At 39.2% G+C, this 20962-nt stretch overlaps 1 protein-coding gene across 5 annotated transcripts in view; it reads left to right on the top strand.

Annotated features, from left to right (window-relative positions):
• LOC124794732 (threonine--tRNA ligase 1, cytoplasmic) overlaps positions 1-20962 on the top strand; it is a 170179-nt gene that overhangs the window by 124319 nt on the left and 24898 nt on the right. For all 5 annotated transcript variants that reach the window (XM_047258331.1, XM_047258329.1, XM_047258327.1 and 2 more), the window contains 4 exons: positions 5414-5560; positions 11550-11744; positions 13963-14033; positions 19124-19286. In XM_047258331.1, the coding sequence (XP_047114287.1) occupies positions 5414-5560; positions 11550-11744; positions 13963-14033; positions 19124-19286 (576 nt within the window). The remainder of the gene's footprint in view (positions 1-5413; positions 5561-11549; positions 11745-13962; positions 14034-19123; positions 19287-20962) is intronic.

Below are 20962 nucleotides of genomic sequence, written 5' to 3'. Positions count from 1 at the left end.
GCAAATCCACGACAGCTGCGACAAGTGGAACATCAGCGACCTTGGCAAGTTAATGTATGGTGTGGCACTATGGGAGGAAGAATAATTGGCCACCATTTTATCGATGGCAATCTAAATGGTGCATTGTATGCTGATTTCCTATGTAATGCTCTACCGATGTTTCTACAAGATGTTTCACTGCATGACAGAATGGCGATGTACTTCCAACGTGATGGATGTCTGGCACATAGCTCGCGTGCGCTTGAAGCGGTATTGAATAGCATATTTCATGACAAGTGGATTGGTCGTCGAAGCACCATACCATGGCCCACATGTTCACCGGATCTGACGTCCCCGGATTTCTTTCTCTGGGGAAAGTTGAAGGATATTTGCTATCGTGATCCACCGATAACACCTGACAATATGCGTCAGCGCATTGTCAATGCATGTGCGAACATTACGGAAGGCGAACTACTTGCCGTTGAGAGGAATGCATTGAGGTTGACGGATTTCATTTTGAGCATTTATTGCATTAATGTGGTATTTACAGGTAATCAAGCTGTAACAGCATGCGTTCTCAGAAATAAGTTCACAAAGGTATATGTATCACATTGGAACAACCGAAATAAAATGTTCAAACTTACCTACATTCTGTATTTTAATTTAAAAAACCTACCTGTTACCAACTGTTCGTCTAAAATTGTGAGTCATATGTTTGTGACTATTACAGCGCCATCTATCACAAAGCGAAAAAAGTGGTCCAACTAAAACATTCATATTTCTTTATGTACTACGTGAATATGTAATAAAAAATGTGGGTTTCTGTTTAAAAGATTGCAGTTGATATCCATTTGACGTATGGCAGCGCCATCTGGTTCCCCCCTTCAAGCTAGACAAGTATCGTTCTTTGTAGTTTTTTTTCATTTGACGCTTATTTCGTGAGATATTTGGCCCGGTCACGATCAATGGACCACCCTGTATACTCTTTTTTTCATACTTTATATATTCCATCATGTTTGTAATTGCTGAATAATGCCAAGAAACTTTATCAGTAGAGCAGAACTGTTTCACAGGTGAATCAGAAAACTAAATATAAACTTCTTTTATACATTCATATTCTTGCTTTCTGTAAGTATGGAAAACTATTTTTGCTGGACAGTACTCAAAGGAAAAACATGACGCCCTTTATGGTATGTCACAGAAAACAAAGCAATGAATAAAGCATGTATTAAGAAGTCAAAGAAGCATAAAATCCAGTGCTAATAATATCATCTTGATGAGAATAGATTAACTCCAAATCCTGCCAGATATCAGAATCAAAACTTTCTTCCCAAGAAACTTCGGTGAAGTTCCACCTTCTTCAGTTGATAGTCTGTCTTCTAAGTTTAATGTCTGTGTGTATGTTACCATTTGAAGAGCATTGTGGAATATTTTGATGTTACATTCCATTCCATTCCATTATGTCCTGTGTTAATTGACCTTTAATCACTGGCGGTGAAGTAACACAACCACCCTAGTCTACATCTACATCTACATCTATACTCCGCAAGCCACCTGACAGTGTGTGGCGGAGGGTACCATGAGTACCTCTATCGGTTCTCCCTTCTATTCCAGTCTTGTATAGTTCATGGAAATAAAGATTGTCGGTATGCCTCTGTGTGGACTCTAATGTCTCTGATTTTACCCTTATGGTCTCCTTGCGAGATATACGTAGGAGGGAGCAATATACTGCCTGACTCCTCGGTGAAGGTTTGTTCTCGAAACTTCAACAAAATCACGTACCGAGCTACTGAGCGTCTGTCTTGCAGAGTCATCCACTGGAGTTTATCTATCATCTCCGTAATGCTTTCACGATTACGAAATGATCCCGTAACGAAGTGCGCTGCTCTTCGTTGGATCTTCTCCATCTCTTCTATATTCCCTATCTGGTACGGATCCCACACCAGTGAGCAGTATTCAAGCAGTGGGCGAACTACGGATCCCACACCAGTGAGCAGTATTCAAGCAGTGGGTGAACAAGTGTACTGTAACCTACTTCCTTTGTTTTTGGTCTACATTTCCTTAGGGTTTTTCCAATGAATCTCAGTCTGGCATCTGCTTTACCGACGATTAATTTTATATGGTCATTCCATTTTAAATCACTCCTAATGCCTACTCCCAGATAATTTATGGAATTAACTGTTTCCAGTTGCTGACCTGCTATATTGTAGCTAAATGATAAAGGATCTTTCCTTCTATGTATTCGCAGCACATTACACTTTCTACGTTGAGATTCAGTTGCCATTCCCTGCACCACGCGTCAATTCGTTGCAGCTCCTCCTGCATTTCAGTACAATTGTCCATTGTTGCAACCTCTCGATATACTACAGCATCATCCGCAAAAAGCCTCAGTGAATTTCTGATGTTATCCACAAGGTCTGTGAATAGCAACGGTCCTACGACACTCCCCTGCAGCACACCTAAAATCTCTCTTAGTTCGTAAGACTTCTCTTCATTGAGAATGACATGCTGCGTTGTGTTATCTAGGAACTCTTCAATCCAATCACACAATTGGTCTGATAGTCCATATGCTCTTACTTTGTTCATTAAATGACTGTGGGAAACTGTATCAAACGCCTTGCGGAAGTCAAGAAACACGGCATCTACCTGGGAACCCTTGTCTATGGCCCTCTGAGTCTCATGGACGAATAGTGCGAGCTGGGTTTTTTTCAAAACCCATGCTGATTCCTACAGAGTAGATTTCTGGTCTCCAGAAAAATCATTATACTCAAACATAATACGTGTTCCAAAATTCTACAACTGATCGACGTTAGAGATATAGGTCTATAACTCTGCACATCTGTTCGATGTCCCGTCTTCAAAATGGGGATGATCTCTGCCCTTTTCCAATCTTTTGGAATGCTACACTCTTCTAGAGACCTACTGTACACCGCTGCAAGAAGGGGGGAAAGTTCCTTCGCGTACTCTGTGTAAAATCGAACTGGTATCCCATCAGGTCCAGCGGCCTTTCCTCTTTTGAGCGATTTTAACTGTTTTTCTATCTCTCTGTCATCTGTTTCAATATCTACCATTTTGTCATCTGTGCGACAATGTAGAGAAGAAATTACAGTGCAGTCTTCCTCTGTGAAACAGCTTTGGAAAAAGACATTTAGTTTTTCGGCCTTTAGTCTTGCATCCTCTGTTTCAGTACGGTTTTGGTCACAGAGTGTCTGGACATTTTGTTTTGATCCACCTACCGCTTTGAAATAAGACCAAAATTTCTTACGATTTTCTGCCAAGTCAGTACATAGAATTTTACTTTCGAATTCGTTGAATGCCTCTCGCATAGTCCTCCTCACACCATGTGGTCTTGTATTTGCTGACATATGTAGCAGGTTCAGAACTACGTGGCTGAGGTATGAAAAAAAAAGTGTATACACTCAAAAATAGTCAAGCAGGCTGAAATTACTACATATTACTATTCATTTATTGCCATAAAATACTTGTATGTTTACGCCAGAATAATTGGAAAAATAGCATGTCACATCTGGGGCATCAGAGTCCAACAAGAAAAAGTCAGGGACGAATCTCAACATTAAATAACTATCAGATGCAAGTAGTAAAGTGACGCCCCAAATTTTATGGAATTTTTGCACTGGAATTGGGAAAATGTCAAATTTTGTGACTTTTTGTTAAAAATAACCATTTCATATTATTTTGAAGAAAAACAGGCTTGGTTGAAAAAATTATTGTTTAATCTGATGTTTCGCGTTTTTAGGGCGTCATAGTTTGTGTTTGCTGTTGTGCTGTGAAATCAGCATACATCAAGATCGTGCTATACAGGGCACGTATTATCTATACACACAACAACAGGTGTGGTGGTGACAGAATGTGGGTTCATTTAAACAGAGTGTAGTGAAATTGATTAACTCAGTTGAAGATGTTGAACATGTAAACAAGTAGCACGAAAAAGATGAAACACGTCACTAAACAATAATGTTTGCAACTGGTACTGTTTTCCTTCAAAATTATTGTTTAATCTGATGTTTCGCGTTTTTAGGGCGTCATAGTTTGTGTTTGCTGTTGTGCTGTGAAATCAGCATACATCAAGATCGTGCTATACAGGGCACGTATTGTCTATACACACAACAACAGGTGTGGTGGTGACAGAATGTGGGTTCATTTAAACAGAGTGTAGTGAAATTGATTAACTCAGTTGAAGATGTTGAACATGTAAACAAGTAGCACGAAAAAGATGAAACACGTCACTAAACAATAATGTTTGCAACTGGTACTGTTTTCCTTCAAAATAATCTTGATACGGGTGCTGCAGCAGCTAGCCTCATGGAGAGGGATATCACATTATGTCAATAAAATCACTTGTTTTCCATTATTTCTTGTGTTACTGTTCATGTGAAATATTCATGTCCCAATGTATAATAATTGTTGCCATGGGAGAGTCAGTAAGTCATCAAAAATCAATAGTAAGATACTTTTCCAGTAAGTTGCTGCCTGAAATAATGTAGCAATCCAAAAATAGCACTAGTGGCAAGTGTGAAGGCTTTGGCATGCATTCTGATGAATTAACACTTCTCTGTGAAAATTTTCATACTATTTTCCAATGCTTCCATTTTCCTCAGTCCCTGAGTGTGTGTTCTGTAATTATGAAATTTTAATACATGATTTTGACTACACATGTAGCCTAAGTATGACTTCTTGGTTTTGCAGCTGAGGCTGTACATTTGTAGTTGAAATCTCTGCGTGTCATGTTTAGATTTTTAGTTTTTGTGTAAAGTATTACAAGGATCATATTTTGCAGTGAGAGAAGGTATCATTTAGTAATAGGTTTTAGTTATAAAATGGTTGAAGCCTATTGGCTTCTGTCTTAAGTTCTTCAGCTGATGTTTATTTAATGATTTTTCTGACATTTCACCAGCATGAGGGGCTTGGCATTGTCAAAGGTTCACCCTCTATTGCTGGTGGTGGACTGGAGAAAAGTTCGCAGCCAGAGATTGTCGCGGCTTTTGCCTGTTCATTACTGCTGTGGTTCTCCCCTTGCTATCAGCAAGATATGTTCACTGCAGCATGGGAATCCATGATCTGTTTACCTGGAGAATTTCTTCTTGCTTGCTGAAACTGTTTCCATGTTTACGGATTTCAGTGGCTAGGGAATGACAATGGAAAAGTGTTCAGACATTGGGATGACAGGTACTTATAATCTCTGGCCGTGAGCTCAATTCTAGTCCACCACCAGCAGAGAAGGGTTCGCCTCTGACAGTGCTATCAAAACATAAGGAAAATCATCAAACAAACTTTGGCCAAAGAACCTGCAACAGGAACCAATAGATAATACATAGATTTTAGTTATTTAGTCTACACTAACAATGTGTGATATATATATGACTTGACTTCAGAAATTTTACATTCATTAATCTATTTATCATTGGCATTGCAGAACTCTGCAACGTATTGGGAAGGTAACTGCGAGGCTGAGTCACTGCAACGAGTCTACGGAATCTCTTTCCCTGATTCGAAGCAACTTAAAGAATGGGAGAAGCTCCAGGAGGAGGCTGCCAAGAGGGACCATCGGAAAATTGGAAGAGTATGTGTTTGTATATTTTTATTTTCATTAAGTAACATTTGTTTGTGCTTATTGCTGTTTCTTCAGTCTTGCAGTGAAAATAGACTGTGTAATATACATTGTTATGAAGTATTATTTTATCAAACTAAAATTATAAATTTACTAACATTATTTGGATTATCTGTTACATGAGTGTCTGTAGTTGTTTGTTTTTTAAATGCAGCTTGACATTTCTATTGCACATTATATAAACTAAAGAAAATTGACAAAGCCGTTGTTTCCTAAACTACTTTGAGTTTAGCATCTCAATGTAATTAAAACCATTATCAGTAACAGAGTGTTTAAACTGATAACAGTAAAAGAAAATTTAATTCGAAGGTACAGTATGTGCAAGAATTGACACAAGAATTGTTTATTGTCTACAAAATGAATGAATGAAACACCTCAAAAACAAGAAACACACGACATTACAGAGTATTGGAATTTTAAGAATGTATTTTTTTGTTATACTCTTTGCTATTGAATAAACAGTTTTAACAAGTGTGTGTTGCCATTTGGGGGAGATCACTAATTCAGAAGCCCAGCCATAGCATTCACCTTCTTGTTTATATGCCTGTCCACTACTAAACTCTTCTTCAGTACAAGAAGTAATTGTTACCTTTAAAAAGGGACCATTTTAACACTCTGGCAGTAAAAACATAACAGTATTTTATTTTAATATGCAGTTTTTTATTCTATTTGAGTGTTATGGATGCTTCGTTAACACATGTGTAAAATACACACACACACACACACACACACACACAGGGTGGTCCATTGATCATGACTGTTCCAAATATCTCACGAAATAAACATCAAACGAAAAAACTACAAATAACGAAACTCGTCTAGCTTGAAGGGGGAAAATGGATGTTGCTATGGTTGGCCCACTAGATGGTGCTGCTATGTGTCAAACGGATATCAACTGCGGTTTTTTTTTTAGGAACCCCATTTTTTTTATTACATATTCCTGTAGTACATAAAGAAATATGAATGTTTTAGTTGGACCACTTTTTTCGCTTAGTGTTAGATGGCGCTGTAATAGTCACAAACATATGGCTCACAATTTTAGACGAACAGTTGGTAACAGGTAGGTTTTTTTTAAGTTAAAATACAGAACGTAGGTACATTTGAACATTTTATTTCAGTTGTTCCAATGTGATATATGTACCTTTGTGAACTTATCATTTCTGAGAACACATGCTGTTACAGCGTGATTACCTGCAAATATCACATTAATGTAATAAATGACCAAAAAGATGCCCATCAACCTCAATGCATTTGGCAATACGTGTAACGACATTCCTCTCAACAGCGAGTAGTTCACCTTCCATAATGTTCGCACATGCATTGATGCATGTTGTCAGGCATTGTCGGTGGATCACGGTAGCAAATATCCTTCAACTTTCCCCACAGAAAGAAATCCGGAGACGTCAGATCCGGTGAACATGTGGGCCATGGTATGGTGCTTCGATGACCAATCCACCTGTCATGAAATACGCTATTCAATACCGCTTCACCCGCAAGCGAGCTATGTGACGGACATCCATCGTGTTGGAAGTACATCGCCATTCTGTCGTGCAGTGAAACATCTTGTAGAAACATCGGTAGAACATTACATAGGAAATCGGCATACATTGTACTATTTAGATTGCCATTGATAAAATGGGGGCCAATTAGCCTTCCTCCCATAATGTCGCACCATACATTAACTTGCCAAGGTCGCTGATGTTCCACTTGTCGCAGCTATCGTGGATTTTCCTTTGCCCAATAGTGCATATTATGCCGGTTTACATTACCGCTGTTGGTGAACGACGCTTCGTCGCTAAATAGAACGCGTGCAGAAAATCTGTCATCGTCCCGTAATTTCTGTTGTGCCCATTGGCAGAACTGTACAAGACGTTCAAAGTCGTCTCCATGCAATTCCTGGTACATAGAAATATGGTACGGGTGCAATCGATGTTGATGTAGCATTCTCAGTACAGACATTTTTGAGATTCGCGATTCTCGCACAGTTTGTCTGCTACTGATGTGTGGATTAGCTGCAACAGCAGCTAAAACACCTACTTGGGCATCATCATTTGTTGCAGGTCGTGGTTGACATTTCGCATGTGGCTCAACACTTCCTGTTTCCTTAAATAATGTAACTATCCAGTGAACCATCCAGACACTTGGATAATGTCATCGAGGATACCAAGCAGCATACATAGCACACGCCCGTTGGGCATTTTGATCACAATAGCCATACACTAACATGATATCAACCTTTTCCACAATTGGTAAACAGTCCATTTTAACACGGGTAATGTATCACGAAGCAAACACCGTCTGCACTGGTGGAATGTTACGTGATACCACGTACTTATACATTTGTGACTATTGAAGCGCCATCTATCACAAAGCGAAAAAAGTGGTCCAACCAAAACATTGATATTTCTTTACGTACTACATGAATATGTAATAAAAAAATAGGGGTTCCTATTTTAAAAAACGCGGTTGATATCCGTTTGACCTATGGCAGTGCCATCTAGCGGGCCAACCATAGTGCCATCTGGTTTCCCCCTTAAAGCTAGATGAGTTTCATTCTTTGTAATTTTTTTGTTTTATGCTTATTTCGTGAGATATTTGGCCCGGTCAGTATCAATGGACCACCCAGTGTGTGTGTGTGTGTGTGTGTGTGTGTGTGTGTGTGTGTGTGTGTGTGTGTGTCTTACTGTCCCACTCCTAATCCCTACAGTGGAAACATATTTGCTACCGATACCTTTAACCAAAACTAACTTAATCCCAACATTGAACCTTTCCTTTCCCAGTTCATACCACCGTCTGACCATGGCCCTCACGCTCTCCCACCTAACCACCCCCTGGTTATCTTACAGGAATTCCTCAACTCCAACTTTGCCATACTATCTAGTGTACCTTCACTCACGATCTGCTTGATTTTGGAGATCACACAGCCATACAGTTCACAGACCCACTTATAGAGGCCACCTGAGTCGCCCCCTTGGAGCACTCTGGTGAGCCACCAAAGTGATCGCAAATGAGTGTGTGTTCAGTGTTACGTGCAACCTGTACTTCATTGTATCTTACGTTGGCTCTATAAAGTGCTATGTTCCATAAATCATGTTTGTTCATGCTATACTGGGGAATGAAGGATGTGTTTGCAAGGATAAGTCCCTTCTGCATAGTTCAGAGAAGCTCATGGTGGAGGTAAGGATCCAGATGGTCCGGGTTGTGAAGCAATCATTGAAATTGAGCATGTTGTTGTCAGCTGCATGTTGTGCTATGAGGTGGTCAGCTTTGTGCTTGGCAACAGTTTGGCAGTGGCCATTAATCCTGGTGGACAGGTGGTTGGTAGTCATATCAATAAAAGGCTGTGCAGTGTTTGCAGTAGAGTTGGGACAAGACATGGTGGCTTTCACAGGTGGCCCAGCCTCTGATGGGATTGGATAAGCCTGTGACAGGACTGGAGCAGGAAGTGCTGGGTGGATGGATTGGGCAGGTAAGGTAGTGAGTTGGGAGTGTGAGTTGGAATGGCACTATCCTTCCCCATGTCCCATCCCAATAACATGAACATTTCAGTGGAAGAAAGAACAGCCATCCACAGTCTCAAGAGAGACCCTGATTTAATCATCCTTTCTTTAGACAAAGGCTGTACCACTGTTGTGATGAAGCACATTGATTATCTGACACAAGGTGTGTACCAGTTGTCTGACTCCTCGGTCTACAAGTGCTGCCACAGTGATCCCATCCCAGATGTCCAGCATAGCCTCCAATCGCTACTCAAATCCTTAGGCCCACATCAGAATCCTTCCCCTAAATCCATCTCCCTTCTCACCCCAACAATCCCCCTACACAGTGACCTACACTCTTCCCAGCAATTCTGGTTACTGTGCACCCACTGAAAGAATCTCTGGTCATGATGCTCAACACCTCCAACCAATTTTCCATAGCGTTACCTCTCGTACTGAAGATAGGAACAACTTCCTTCACCAACTCTCAACCATCCTCACCCCATTACCGCTTGTATTTATACGCATTGTTATTGAGTCCACCTCCCTATACATTAATATCTACCCCACCCAAGGCCTTCCTGCTATCAAACGCAACCTCTCCCAGTGTCCTTCCGACTCTAAACCTACCACTTCATATCTATCAACTGCATCCTCATACATAAATTCTTTTCCTTTGAGGAGAAAATATGCAAACAAACCTGCAGCACAGCCAAGAGCACCAGCATGATACCTCCTTGTATGAGTCTGTCTATAGGCTGTCTATAGGAAACTTACCTAGCCTCCCAAAACTTTAAAACCCCGTGTCTGGTTCAGGTTCATTGATGATATCTTCATGATCTGGACCCAGTTCCAAGACACTGTACTCTCATTCCTCCACAACTTCAAAACCTCTCCCATACAGCTCACCTGATGCTCCTCAGTCCAATGTGCCACCTTCACCTCTCTGATGCCTCCTTCTAACCTTCAATAGAACCTCCATTTCAACAGTTCTCATACCTTTCACACCAAAAACTCACTTCCATATAGTCTCATAATCATGGACGGTGCATCAGCAGTGACAAGAATTCCCTTGCCCAGTATGCTGAAGGTTTCACTAAGGTTTTCACAGACAGGCACAGTCCCTCAAACCTAGTCCACAAATGTATTTCCCATGCCATATCTCACATTCCCCTAATTCTCCTACCATCCCCAAGAATCAGCTGCATAGGACCGCCCCCTTCATCAGCGAATAATGTTCCAGACTGGAACAACTAAACCGTTCCTTTGCCAGGCTTCAACTATTAATAAACATGCACGGAAATGAGGAACTCCCACCCTGTTACAGCCTTATCCTATCCTATCAGAGGCAGGAACTCCTGTAAAAGCAGCCTAGTCTTATGCAAGCTCTGCTGCAGTTTTTGTACAGCATTTTCTGTGGGCATGACCACTAGGCAACTGTTGATCCAAATTAATGTCTACTACCAAACGTTGGCACAGAGTAGAGTTGATCACCCAGTGATGAACATACTACTAGCACAAGATGCTAGATTTCAATGGCTGATTCACAACCCATGCCATCTGGATCTTTGCCCCCAGGACCATCTTTTATAAGCTATGTAGATAGGAGCTATACTAGCAATGCTGTAATACTCCTGATCTCAGTCTCCTCTACCCAACCACCAAACTCTCATCCCACCAACAGTAGTCTCCCCTTCCTTTATTCTCTCCAATCCACTCACCCACATCATAGTCATTATACACTCTCGTATTCAGGATGAGAGTGGTTTGTATCCCCCATCCAGCCATCAGCATTTAGGTTTTCTGTGGTTTTCCTAACTCATTCACAGTAAATGCCAGGATACTTCCTATGATATGGTTAATTTTCTTCTCCAATCTGAGCTTTATGCACCACTTCTAATTACCTGGTTATGGAGAGGGTGTTAAACCCTAGTCTTCCTTCCTTCCTTCTTGTAGTAGATAAGTGCAAAGTGACCCTACCGTTTTATACATCCTGAAACATTTTTGTTGCTTCTATTCTGTCACAACAATAAGAATTATCAGGCCAATGACTTCCCTTAGTTGATGCGTTATGAAGATTTGCATTCATGCTGAATGTGGCAGAAATGTAGGACAAATCATTAAAGAATTCTGCCAGAAAAAACCATGTAGATGACAGCAGGTAAAAATTTGTAAATACGAAATAGAATATTATTCAAGGTCAGTACATCAAGTGACTGTGAGTCTATTGTCATGCATGAAATGCAAGAAATATCCAGTAAGAACCACTAAAGCAGGCAAGCTGGGAATTCGCATTCAAGGAGGTCATGACAAAAGATTAAGTTACACATACTACTGATTTTGTATACTATTTAATAGGGCACCAGAGGTTTCTTAATATTTGTTTATTTATTGAATGTGTGTATGTTAACTTCATAATTTTTCACAAATTATGCAATTGTGGCTTACTTTCATTTTTTCAGGAACAAGAATTGTTCTTTTTCCATGAGTTGAGTGCAGGATCTTGCTTTTTCTTACCAAAAGGAGCCCACATATATAACACTCTTATTGAATTTATAAAGCAAGAGTACAGGAAAAGAGGATTCCACGAAGTTGTGACTCCAAATATTTACAATTCCAAACTTTGGCAGACATCTGGCCATTGGGCCCACTATGCAGTAAGTTTACTTATTTGTACATGGAATGTAAAAGATTATGACTCAAACATTTGTACACAAGTTCAATGGAGCAATAAGCATTGCAAGCTGTTTCAGAAATTCCATAAATCCTCATCCAGAAAGTGAAAAAGTACTGATAAAGGACAATGCTCATCTAAACGAATGCCATGGTGGTTCCTTCAAATATGATACAGCATTTTTCTTCCCAGTGATGTACTGTGTTTGGCCTTCCATGGAAAAATGTTTATTTTATTTGGATTATTTCTTTACCATGAAATAACTCAAGTTTCTCATGGACCTTTACTGTGAGTTTAGTGCTAGTGCATTGTTAATATGTCTCAAGGAATCTTAGATTTGATCTCCCCCCCACCTCTCTCTTCATTGAAAAAACCAGCAAAGATATTTTATATTGGTTAGTAACAAAGATTGTGCTTCAGTTCTCTCTTCTGCTACAGACTAGTTCTAGATTAAAAATTGACCTAGTAAGATGAACAACAGTACTTCAAAATTCAGAATAATTTTCCAGAACCAAATCTTGTGAACATTTTGATTAAAATTGGAAACATGTTCAATAAATGTAATAGTTAATACAAAGGATTTCTTGTTCATTGTGTCTTCTGTATTGACTGGGCAATATATTGTCAGTTCACAACTTCCATATATCTGCTCAGTATGAAGAGTTGTGGTTATATGCCTTAGAAATGGCTATTCATTAGCTTCCTCCATATTATTAATATTTCCAACAGGAAGATGTTTTGTGGTTTCTCAAGTCTGTTATTGCGAACCATGGCCAATGATATCAGCATCAGCTTATGGTGTTTGAATGGTGCATAACAGTGCACAGCCATCCATCTGCAGTACAGATGTGCACCTACACAGTGGTTGTGCCAATGCCAATATGTTCAAGTAAATCACAGCAAACTTGAAACATACAAAAACAAGCCAACACATCACATTCTAATTGATGATAAACAATTATGCATAAACGTATCAGCATAAATTACAAACATTCAATTTGCACACAATGTTTTTTCTGACATGCATCTGGATTCTGAGGAGAGAATTTGCCAACTGGGTATTAAACCTTAGTCCTTATTATTCCTATAATTTTTGCAAATCAAAAGACCTGTGAATTGTAGTGTCTATAAACTACCAGTGAGTGGTGAGCCCAGTTTGAAAGATTCAGTACAGTTACAAATTCACTTTTAATTGTTACCAGCACAATACTACATTTGTAAATTTCTTGTTTAAATGTGCTGCTGGTTGGAGATAATGGTGTTTAATAATACTGTAACTATATAATTCAGCACTGGTTTCATGTCTACAATGAATAATTTTGTTTTATCTCCCCCTGACAAGCAAGGGACCTACCAGTAAACTTTGAAGACCTTTTACTAACCACTTTATAACAGCTTTCTTCTACCTACAGCGTACTTAACTAACAAGATATAGTTTCTGTGACATTTGTACATATTTTTCTGTGAGGCATTCAGATACTTGTGAATACTTGGTATATTCACATTTTTAGTAGTTTTTGACATTGGCTGCTAACAAAAGACAGAATGTCACAAATTGAAAGTACAGTACTACTGGAAGCTTTAAGAACCCAGAGCTGTCCACCTTTTTGAGTTGCAAGGACAATAACAGTGCATGGCAAAACAATTGAGATTTCACAACAAATGGCTCTGTCTACATTTGCTACCACATAGTATCCATTACATGTTCTGACATTCTTCATACTGACCCTGAATTGAAATGTTCGTGTTTGTTGCAGGATAGAATTTGAGTTTGGTTTGTGAAGATCATAACTATTTTTTTGTATGATAGGGGACCAGCTGCCTTCTTAGGCTCGTTGCTGGATACACTTTTGAATGTGGCTCTTGTCATATTTAACATGGGTAAAAGAAGGAAAAATAATGTGGGGAGTTTCCTAATATTGTATAATTTTCCCCTCTCCTATTGATTAGTGGTAAACAGATTACAGTACTCTCAATTTACGTCATAGACAAGAATATTTAGATGACTCATTCTTTCATGGTAAAATCTATAAAAGTATATGGATGAACCAATGAAAAAATATGAAATTCAGTCATTCATAACCGCTTGCAGTTTTAGTTTTGTGACCCTTTTTTTTTCTTTCTGCCAGAACTAGCAATTGAGTTTTACTCTTCAACTCTTTTGTTCTAGTTCTTAGTTACATTCCTCATTTCTGTTACAGGAAAATATGTTTTCATTTGATGTCGAAAAAGAAAAATATGCCCTGAAGCCTATGAATTGTCCAGGACACTGGTAAGTAGGGAATTGTGCATATAAAGTACCTAAATTAGTCATTGTGATACTAAAATGATGGCAGATATTATGGATGAAATAGGATAAATATATCATATCATACACACGACTAAATACTTTGTATCAAAGGTAACACTGAAACATCATGATGCTCATGGCCAAAATTAGTGGTTTGGGCAGCTTCTGCAATAATTACCATCTCAATATCATTTGTAATAAATTATTGGGTATAATCATTTACTGTTCTTCAGACTGTATGTTGTCAATGGACAAAGAAATTAGAAAATTGTACCTACTGAAAGTGCAGCTGCTTATAACATTACAGTGGTACATGTAATACATTCTAAGCATATGAAGAATACTTGTTGTTTGTTGTTGTGGTCTTCAGTCCTGAGACTGGTTTGATGCAGCTCTCCATGCTACTCTATCCTGTGCAAGCTTTTTCATCTCCCAGTACCTACTGCAACCTACATCCTTCTGAATCTGCTTAGTGTATTCATCTCTTGGTCTCCCTCTACGATTTTTACCCTCCACGCTGCCCTCTAATACTAAATTGGTGATCCCTTGATGCCTCAGAACATGTCCTACCAACCGATCCCTTCTTCTGGTCAAGTTGTGCCACAAACTTCTCTTCTCCCCAATCCTCATTAGTTATGTGATCTACCCATCTAATCTTCAGCATTCTTCTGTAGCACCACATTTCGAAAGCTTCTATTCTCTTCTTGTCCAAACTATTTATCGTCCATGTTTCACTTCCATACATGGCTACACTCCATACGAATACTTTCAGAAATGACTTCCTGACACTTAAATCAATACTGGATGTTAACAAATTTCTCTTCTTCAGAAACGCTTTCCTTGCCATTGCCAGCCTACATTTTATATCCTCTCTACTTCGACCATCATCAGTTATTTTGCTCCCCAAATAGCAAAACTCCTTTACTACTTTAAGTGCCTCATTTCCTAATCTAATTCCCTCAGCATCACCCGACTTAATTAGACTACATTCCATTATCCTTGTTTTGCTTTTGTTGATGTTCATCTTATATCCTCCTTTCAAGACACTGTCCATTCCATCCAACTGCTCTTCCACGTCCTTTGCTGTCTCTGACAGAATTAAAATGTCATCGGCGAACCTCAAAGTTTTTATTTCTTCTCCCTGAATTTTAATACCTACTCCGAATTTTTCTTTTGTTTCCTTTACTGCTTGCTCAATATACAGATTGAACAACATCGGGGAGAGGCTACAACCCTGTCTTACTCCCTTCCCAACCACTGCTTCCCTTTCATGTCCCTCGACTCTTATAACTGCCATCTGGTTTCTGTACAAATTGTAAATAGCCTTTCGCTCCCTGTATTTTACCCCTGCCACCTTTAGAATTTGAAAGAGAGTATTCCAGTCAACATTATCAAAAGCTTTCTGTAAGTCTACAAATGCTAGAAACGTAGGTTTGCCTTTCCTTAATCTTTCTCCTAAGATAAGTCGTAAGGTCAGTATTGCCTCACGTGTTCCAGTGTTTCTACGGAATCCAAACTGATCTTCCCCGAGGTTGGCTTCTACTAGTTTTTCCATTCGTCTGTAAAGAATTCGTGTTAGTATTTTGCAGCTGTGACTTGTTAAGCTGATAGTTCGGTAATTTTCACATCTGTCAACACCTGCTTTCTTTGGGATTGGAATTATTGTATTCTTCTTGAAGTCTGAGGGTATTTTGCCTGTTTCATACATCTTGCTCACCAGATGGTAAAGTTTTGTCAGGAGTGGCTCTCCCACGGCCGTCAGTAGTTCCAAGGGAATAGTGTCTACTCCGGGGGCCTTGTTTCGACTCAGGTCTTTCAGTGCTCTGTCAAACTCTTCACGCAGTATCATATCTCCCATTTCATCTTCATCTACATCCTCTTCCATTTCCATAATATTGTCGTCAAGTACATCGCCCTTGTTTACTTAGTATTTATTAATTAAGGCATTTCTATCATCTTGGTCTGTAATTATCCTTAACTGAGTAAAACACATTTTCTTCTTTTGTTCTTACATCCATATATTAAAGGCACTGCTGTACGATTACTAGTTAATTATTTCAGTTTCGTAAAAGATATTTTATGTTAAAACAAATACATGTAAGGTCATCATAGTTTTGCAGTGAATAATTACAAATAAACTCATTTTTCACAGCGAAATGTTCATGTAAATTCAGTGTGCACTGCTGTCTCCAGTGTGTCTGAGGATGCTTTGTTTCACAGTAAGCGTATAGTAATACTCGTCAAACATGTTGCGCACAACATCAATGTTTTTGGGACAACTGTTGCAAATCAGCATTCATTAAATTCATCACTGACAGACTACAACTACATAGAAATTCTACAGACCAATTGTAAACAAACTTTTGTGAAGGTTATAGATTTTCAAGAGTTAAATTAAGCAATTCGAGGCATTGTTGTTGAGCTTGGCCTTTACATACATCATAAAAAGTCCTTCCATCAGAAATCTTCAAGAAAAAGTTACATTTTTTACAACACTGGTTGAATAATTTGTTGGCATTGGGAGATAAAAGAAACAATTTTGACAATAACAGTGACAAATTTTAAAACAAAAGTAACATCACATGACATTAGTGCCGTCTATTGCTCATTTGTAAAAATTCAAAGGCAGCAGTCGTATGAGCTATCAGTGTGAAAATATATCGTGGTGCAATGTCAGGCAGCTACACATTTCATTTCTTGAAAATTTTCTGTAGGTGTTGCCATTCACGCAAACTACATATCTGTGTAATTATGGTACAAAAAAGATTTGGCAGAATGTAAATAATACTGATCCATAGTGAATTTTTTGCAGAAACCAAAGTAGAGAGTTTTTATAGATTTTGATGCATTGAACATGAATATCATGATTAAAATTGTCTCCTTACCCAGTGTTACAACTTTATGTTTCACATATATTGCTGCTGTAATCAATAGGACATATACAAGTAGTCCACTGCCCTGTGTACTTCTGTTCCATGGGAGAAATCTCATGGTGGAACTGGTCACCGTGCTCGTACATGAATGCACCACAGTGCTCAGGGAACACATTTTCATCTTCAGGGTCATGTTGCAGTCAATGGCCTCATAAGTATGAATGAGTTTTTCCACGAGGTTTCTGCAATTTCCTGCAGTTGTGGAAGAACAATTTTGTTCAGAATCACAAGAGGTTCTTCGTCACTATTTTTTGACCCAGGCTCCAGAGCTGTTCATGGAGGCCATTCCCTCTGTGTGTGATGTTTTTATTTTGCATGACTGCCCCACTCACACAGTAGCAGCATGCTTAGTGTAATCCTCTTGCGTATCCAGCAACATTGCAGTGAATTTAAAGTCTCCACATACCAGTCATTCATGCTTATTGGAATTAAAACAGTTTACAATGTTCTTTAGCTAAGACAGTTATATGCAACATGGATGGATGGTCTTTCAGTACTACAGTGTAACAATATTGGTTTCAGGTTATTTTTGAGCCATCTATAAATTGTCTCCACATATCTGGTTTGTATGTAATGTTCAGGTCTTCCAACAAACTGTCAGAGTCACTGCTGATTGTAACGTTGCCTTCAGTACTGAAATGACACTCAACTTTTTTCAGACGATCCTGAAACACAGACAAACGTACTGTGTCAGAGAGGAGATTTCAGTGCTGCAGGTTGAGGCCCAAGATTTCGGATTTATGCTTTGGAAGATCTAAATCCTTAATCAGATCACTTGAGTTCACACTGTGTGGTTCTCCAGGTGTCAGTGTACGTGTAAATGCAGGGTCAGTGTAACTGACAGATGATTGCGCTTTTTCAGCTGTATGTGTCAATTCAGCATCATCGCTATCACTGCTTGGTATTGGTACAAGTGGGGGAACAGGAACTGGCAGTCCTTCACCATGAGCCACAGGGCGAACAATAGGTGGGATGTCAGGCTATTGAATATTCCTCTTCCTCATTGTATTGGCTCTTTTCCTCAAGGGGAGGTATCATACTAAAACAGCAGTCAGGTGCACAGTTTGTAGGTCCACAATAAATAGCAGGCAACCCAAATTGCTTGGGAGCATTTTTACCATGCATCCAAACATTGCGTAGTCAAACACAAGGTGAAATACACAAGTGGACCCCACAATTTATCTTGGTCTCTTACTTGGCACTTGAAATACAAGGTATACGCTTGTTTCACTGCTTTAGCCAAGGGCCACCTTCTTGAACCACAAATAAAATCTGCACAAATGTAACAAAAGTTCACACACACACACAAACACACACACACACACACACACACACAAAGTAATAAAATTCTGCAATTCCAACACTTCACCTCATATACGTTCATTGCCAACAACTATAACACTCTTTCCAGTACCAAGTGAACTAATGGAGCACAGAACATACAGCCATGACAAACAACAATTAAAATCGCATCAGGTCTCTACTGACAATGCTCACATGACCTGATGGTGCACACGAGTGGCAGTGTAAAGCACTCTTGTCAAATTATAGTTGAAGTGTCTCCCCCCCCTCCACACACACACACACACACACACACACACACACACACACACACACACACACACATGCAGCTTCATAGTGCCAGTTGGACACTCTCAATGCTGTGGCTGTGAGTGCAGTTTATCACATGGATTGGGGGGAGGGGTTGTGGTGGGTGCGGTGGGTAGAGGAAGAAAGAGGTGGGAAGTAGGGGGAAGTGTTGGAGAGGATAGCTGGTGGCTCGGTGTGAGGCAACAGGTGTGCAAGATGGAGAGGCAGCAGAAGCACAGGACAGGAATTCAACACACAGGCATCAAAACTCGTGTTTTTGTGTGGTGCTCAACGACAGTGACTTGGTAGTATGGATAGGGAGGGGTGACAGGACAGAGGGGGGAAAACTGGTGGGGTTGTGCAGTTGTGCCCTAGATCATTAAAGGATTTATCTGAAAGGAGCAAGTTTTTCAAATTTATTATTATTATTTTTAACTTGTCAGCAACTCAATGCTTTTACTCTTAGGTGTGTGAAGACTCCTCTTGTAACAGACATGGATTATGGAAAAGAAGATCATCATAAAACTTCGTTGGTATTGTTCATTTCAGCTTAATGTTCGACCAGCGCACTCGATCCTGGCGTGAACTGCCACTTCGTCTAGCAGACTTCGGAGTGCTACATCGGAACGAGTTATCTGGTGCACTCACAGGGCTTACCAGAGTTAGGCGCTTCCAGCAGGATGATGCTCACATATTTTGTACAGTGGAACAGGTTAGTCAGAGGAGTGATGATTTCTGATGATCAATCATTTATCCAATTTCTCAGATTGTATACTGATTCTTTTCAAATAATAGACAATCGAGGATGGAATAATGACAGTATTATGAAAAGAATAGATTTTTACCCATAATATAGTGGAGATGTTGAGTCACAGACAGGCACAACAAAAAGACTGCTAAACATGTAAGCTTTTGACCAAAAGGCCTTCTTCTGAAGGAGACCCCCCCCCCCCCCCCACACACACACACACACGAACAAACACTGTCTGACCACTGAGGTCTTTTTGATGTGCCTGTCTGCGACTCACCATCTCCACTGCTTGGTGAGTAACGAACTGCCCTTTTCATAATGTTGTCAGTGTGTTTGTTTTGTTATATCTAAAACAATAGGTTCCAAAGATTATAAATCAGGTATAATAGGCCTTTTTACAGAAATATCTCATGTCAAATATGACAGACTTTAGTTCCATCAGGTTCTGTAATTGTCATGTTTTCTTTTGGATGACTGGTGACACGTAAAGCTTCATTTTCAATAAATGTTTCAAGCCACATGCTTTAATATTGATTGTGTAAAATGAAACTTGCAAGATTATAGATTTCAGCAGCACCACAAATGTGTTTTACAATAATTCCTTTATACCTTGAATGTGTTCAAATGCTTTACTTTATGACAATCATATATTCCAACACAAAAATATTTTAACTACTTTTATTGGTAACTGCTTTCTTAACAAGCTCTGCACTTTTTGGCATCTGAGGCATTAATAATAAGTAATGATTTTTATAGGCTTTATTCTCTCGTCAGTGGCTGGAACATTATGCTACTGCTTCTCTTTAATGCCAGCTCTGAGCTCATATTGCTTTTTTTTTATGCTGATATTGGCATTCACACTAAAAGCATGATTAGTTACTCTATTTTTCAGTCTTTTTTTAATTCCGTTCTTTATCAGGTTGTTGTTATTTGTTGACTTCAAAGGCTCATTGGTTAATATATTTCATCAATCAGATCTTTATTAAAGATATCAGGTACACATAATTCTGCATGGTTATCAGTATTGCCATTTAATTTTTAAATCATCCCTTCCTATCATACCACCATACAGTGTGAATTTTTCAAAAGTAATTTCAAAGCTGCACTTTTTAATCCTCTTTAAAACCTGAAGTTCACAACCCATAGCCATTACCACCCCCTGGCATTGGCAGCAGAAGGTATTCTTTTAAATTCATGGTCATGAAGTGCAGTAAGACAAAGGTAACACTCCATAAGTAGCCCATCAGCTTGTCTCACTGGAGTAGCTACATTTGTTTTGTGCAGCTGTTATAACTTTTGACCTACCACTCACCATAAATGTGACAATTCATACAGATAAACATTCTGTATTTTACATTTCAGGCAGTAATTTATACATCATTGATGGATTATTCTGCTTCTCTGTGTTAGTGTTGAAGTAATAAATTGACCCTCAAACCAAAGACAAAGAGATAAATGTTCTAAAATAGTGCTGCATCTTGCTCTGTTGTCTGACTGATCAGTCACATAACTCTCATTCTTTTTAGTTTTCCAATAATGCATTATATCCAAGACTTCCTGAAAGTCTTGCTAGGTTCTTCATAAGTAGGCACTACCACTCCAGACTCAGCAGCATTGAGTGGAATATAGTAGATCTT

This window comes from Schistocerca piceifrons, chromosome 4, assembly GCF_021461385.2.
Source record: "Schistocerca piceifrons isolate TAMUIC-IGC-003096 chromosome 4, iqSchPice1.1, whole genome shotgun sequence".
Classification (NCBI taxonomy): Eukaryota; Metazoa; Arthropoda; class Insecta; order Orthoptera; family Acrididae; genus Schistocerca; species Schistocerca piceifrons.
This window is presented reverse-complemented; position numbering and strand designations above follow the sequence as displayed.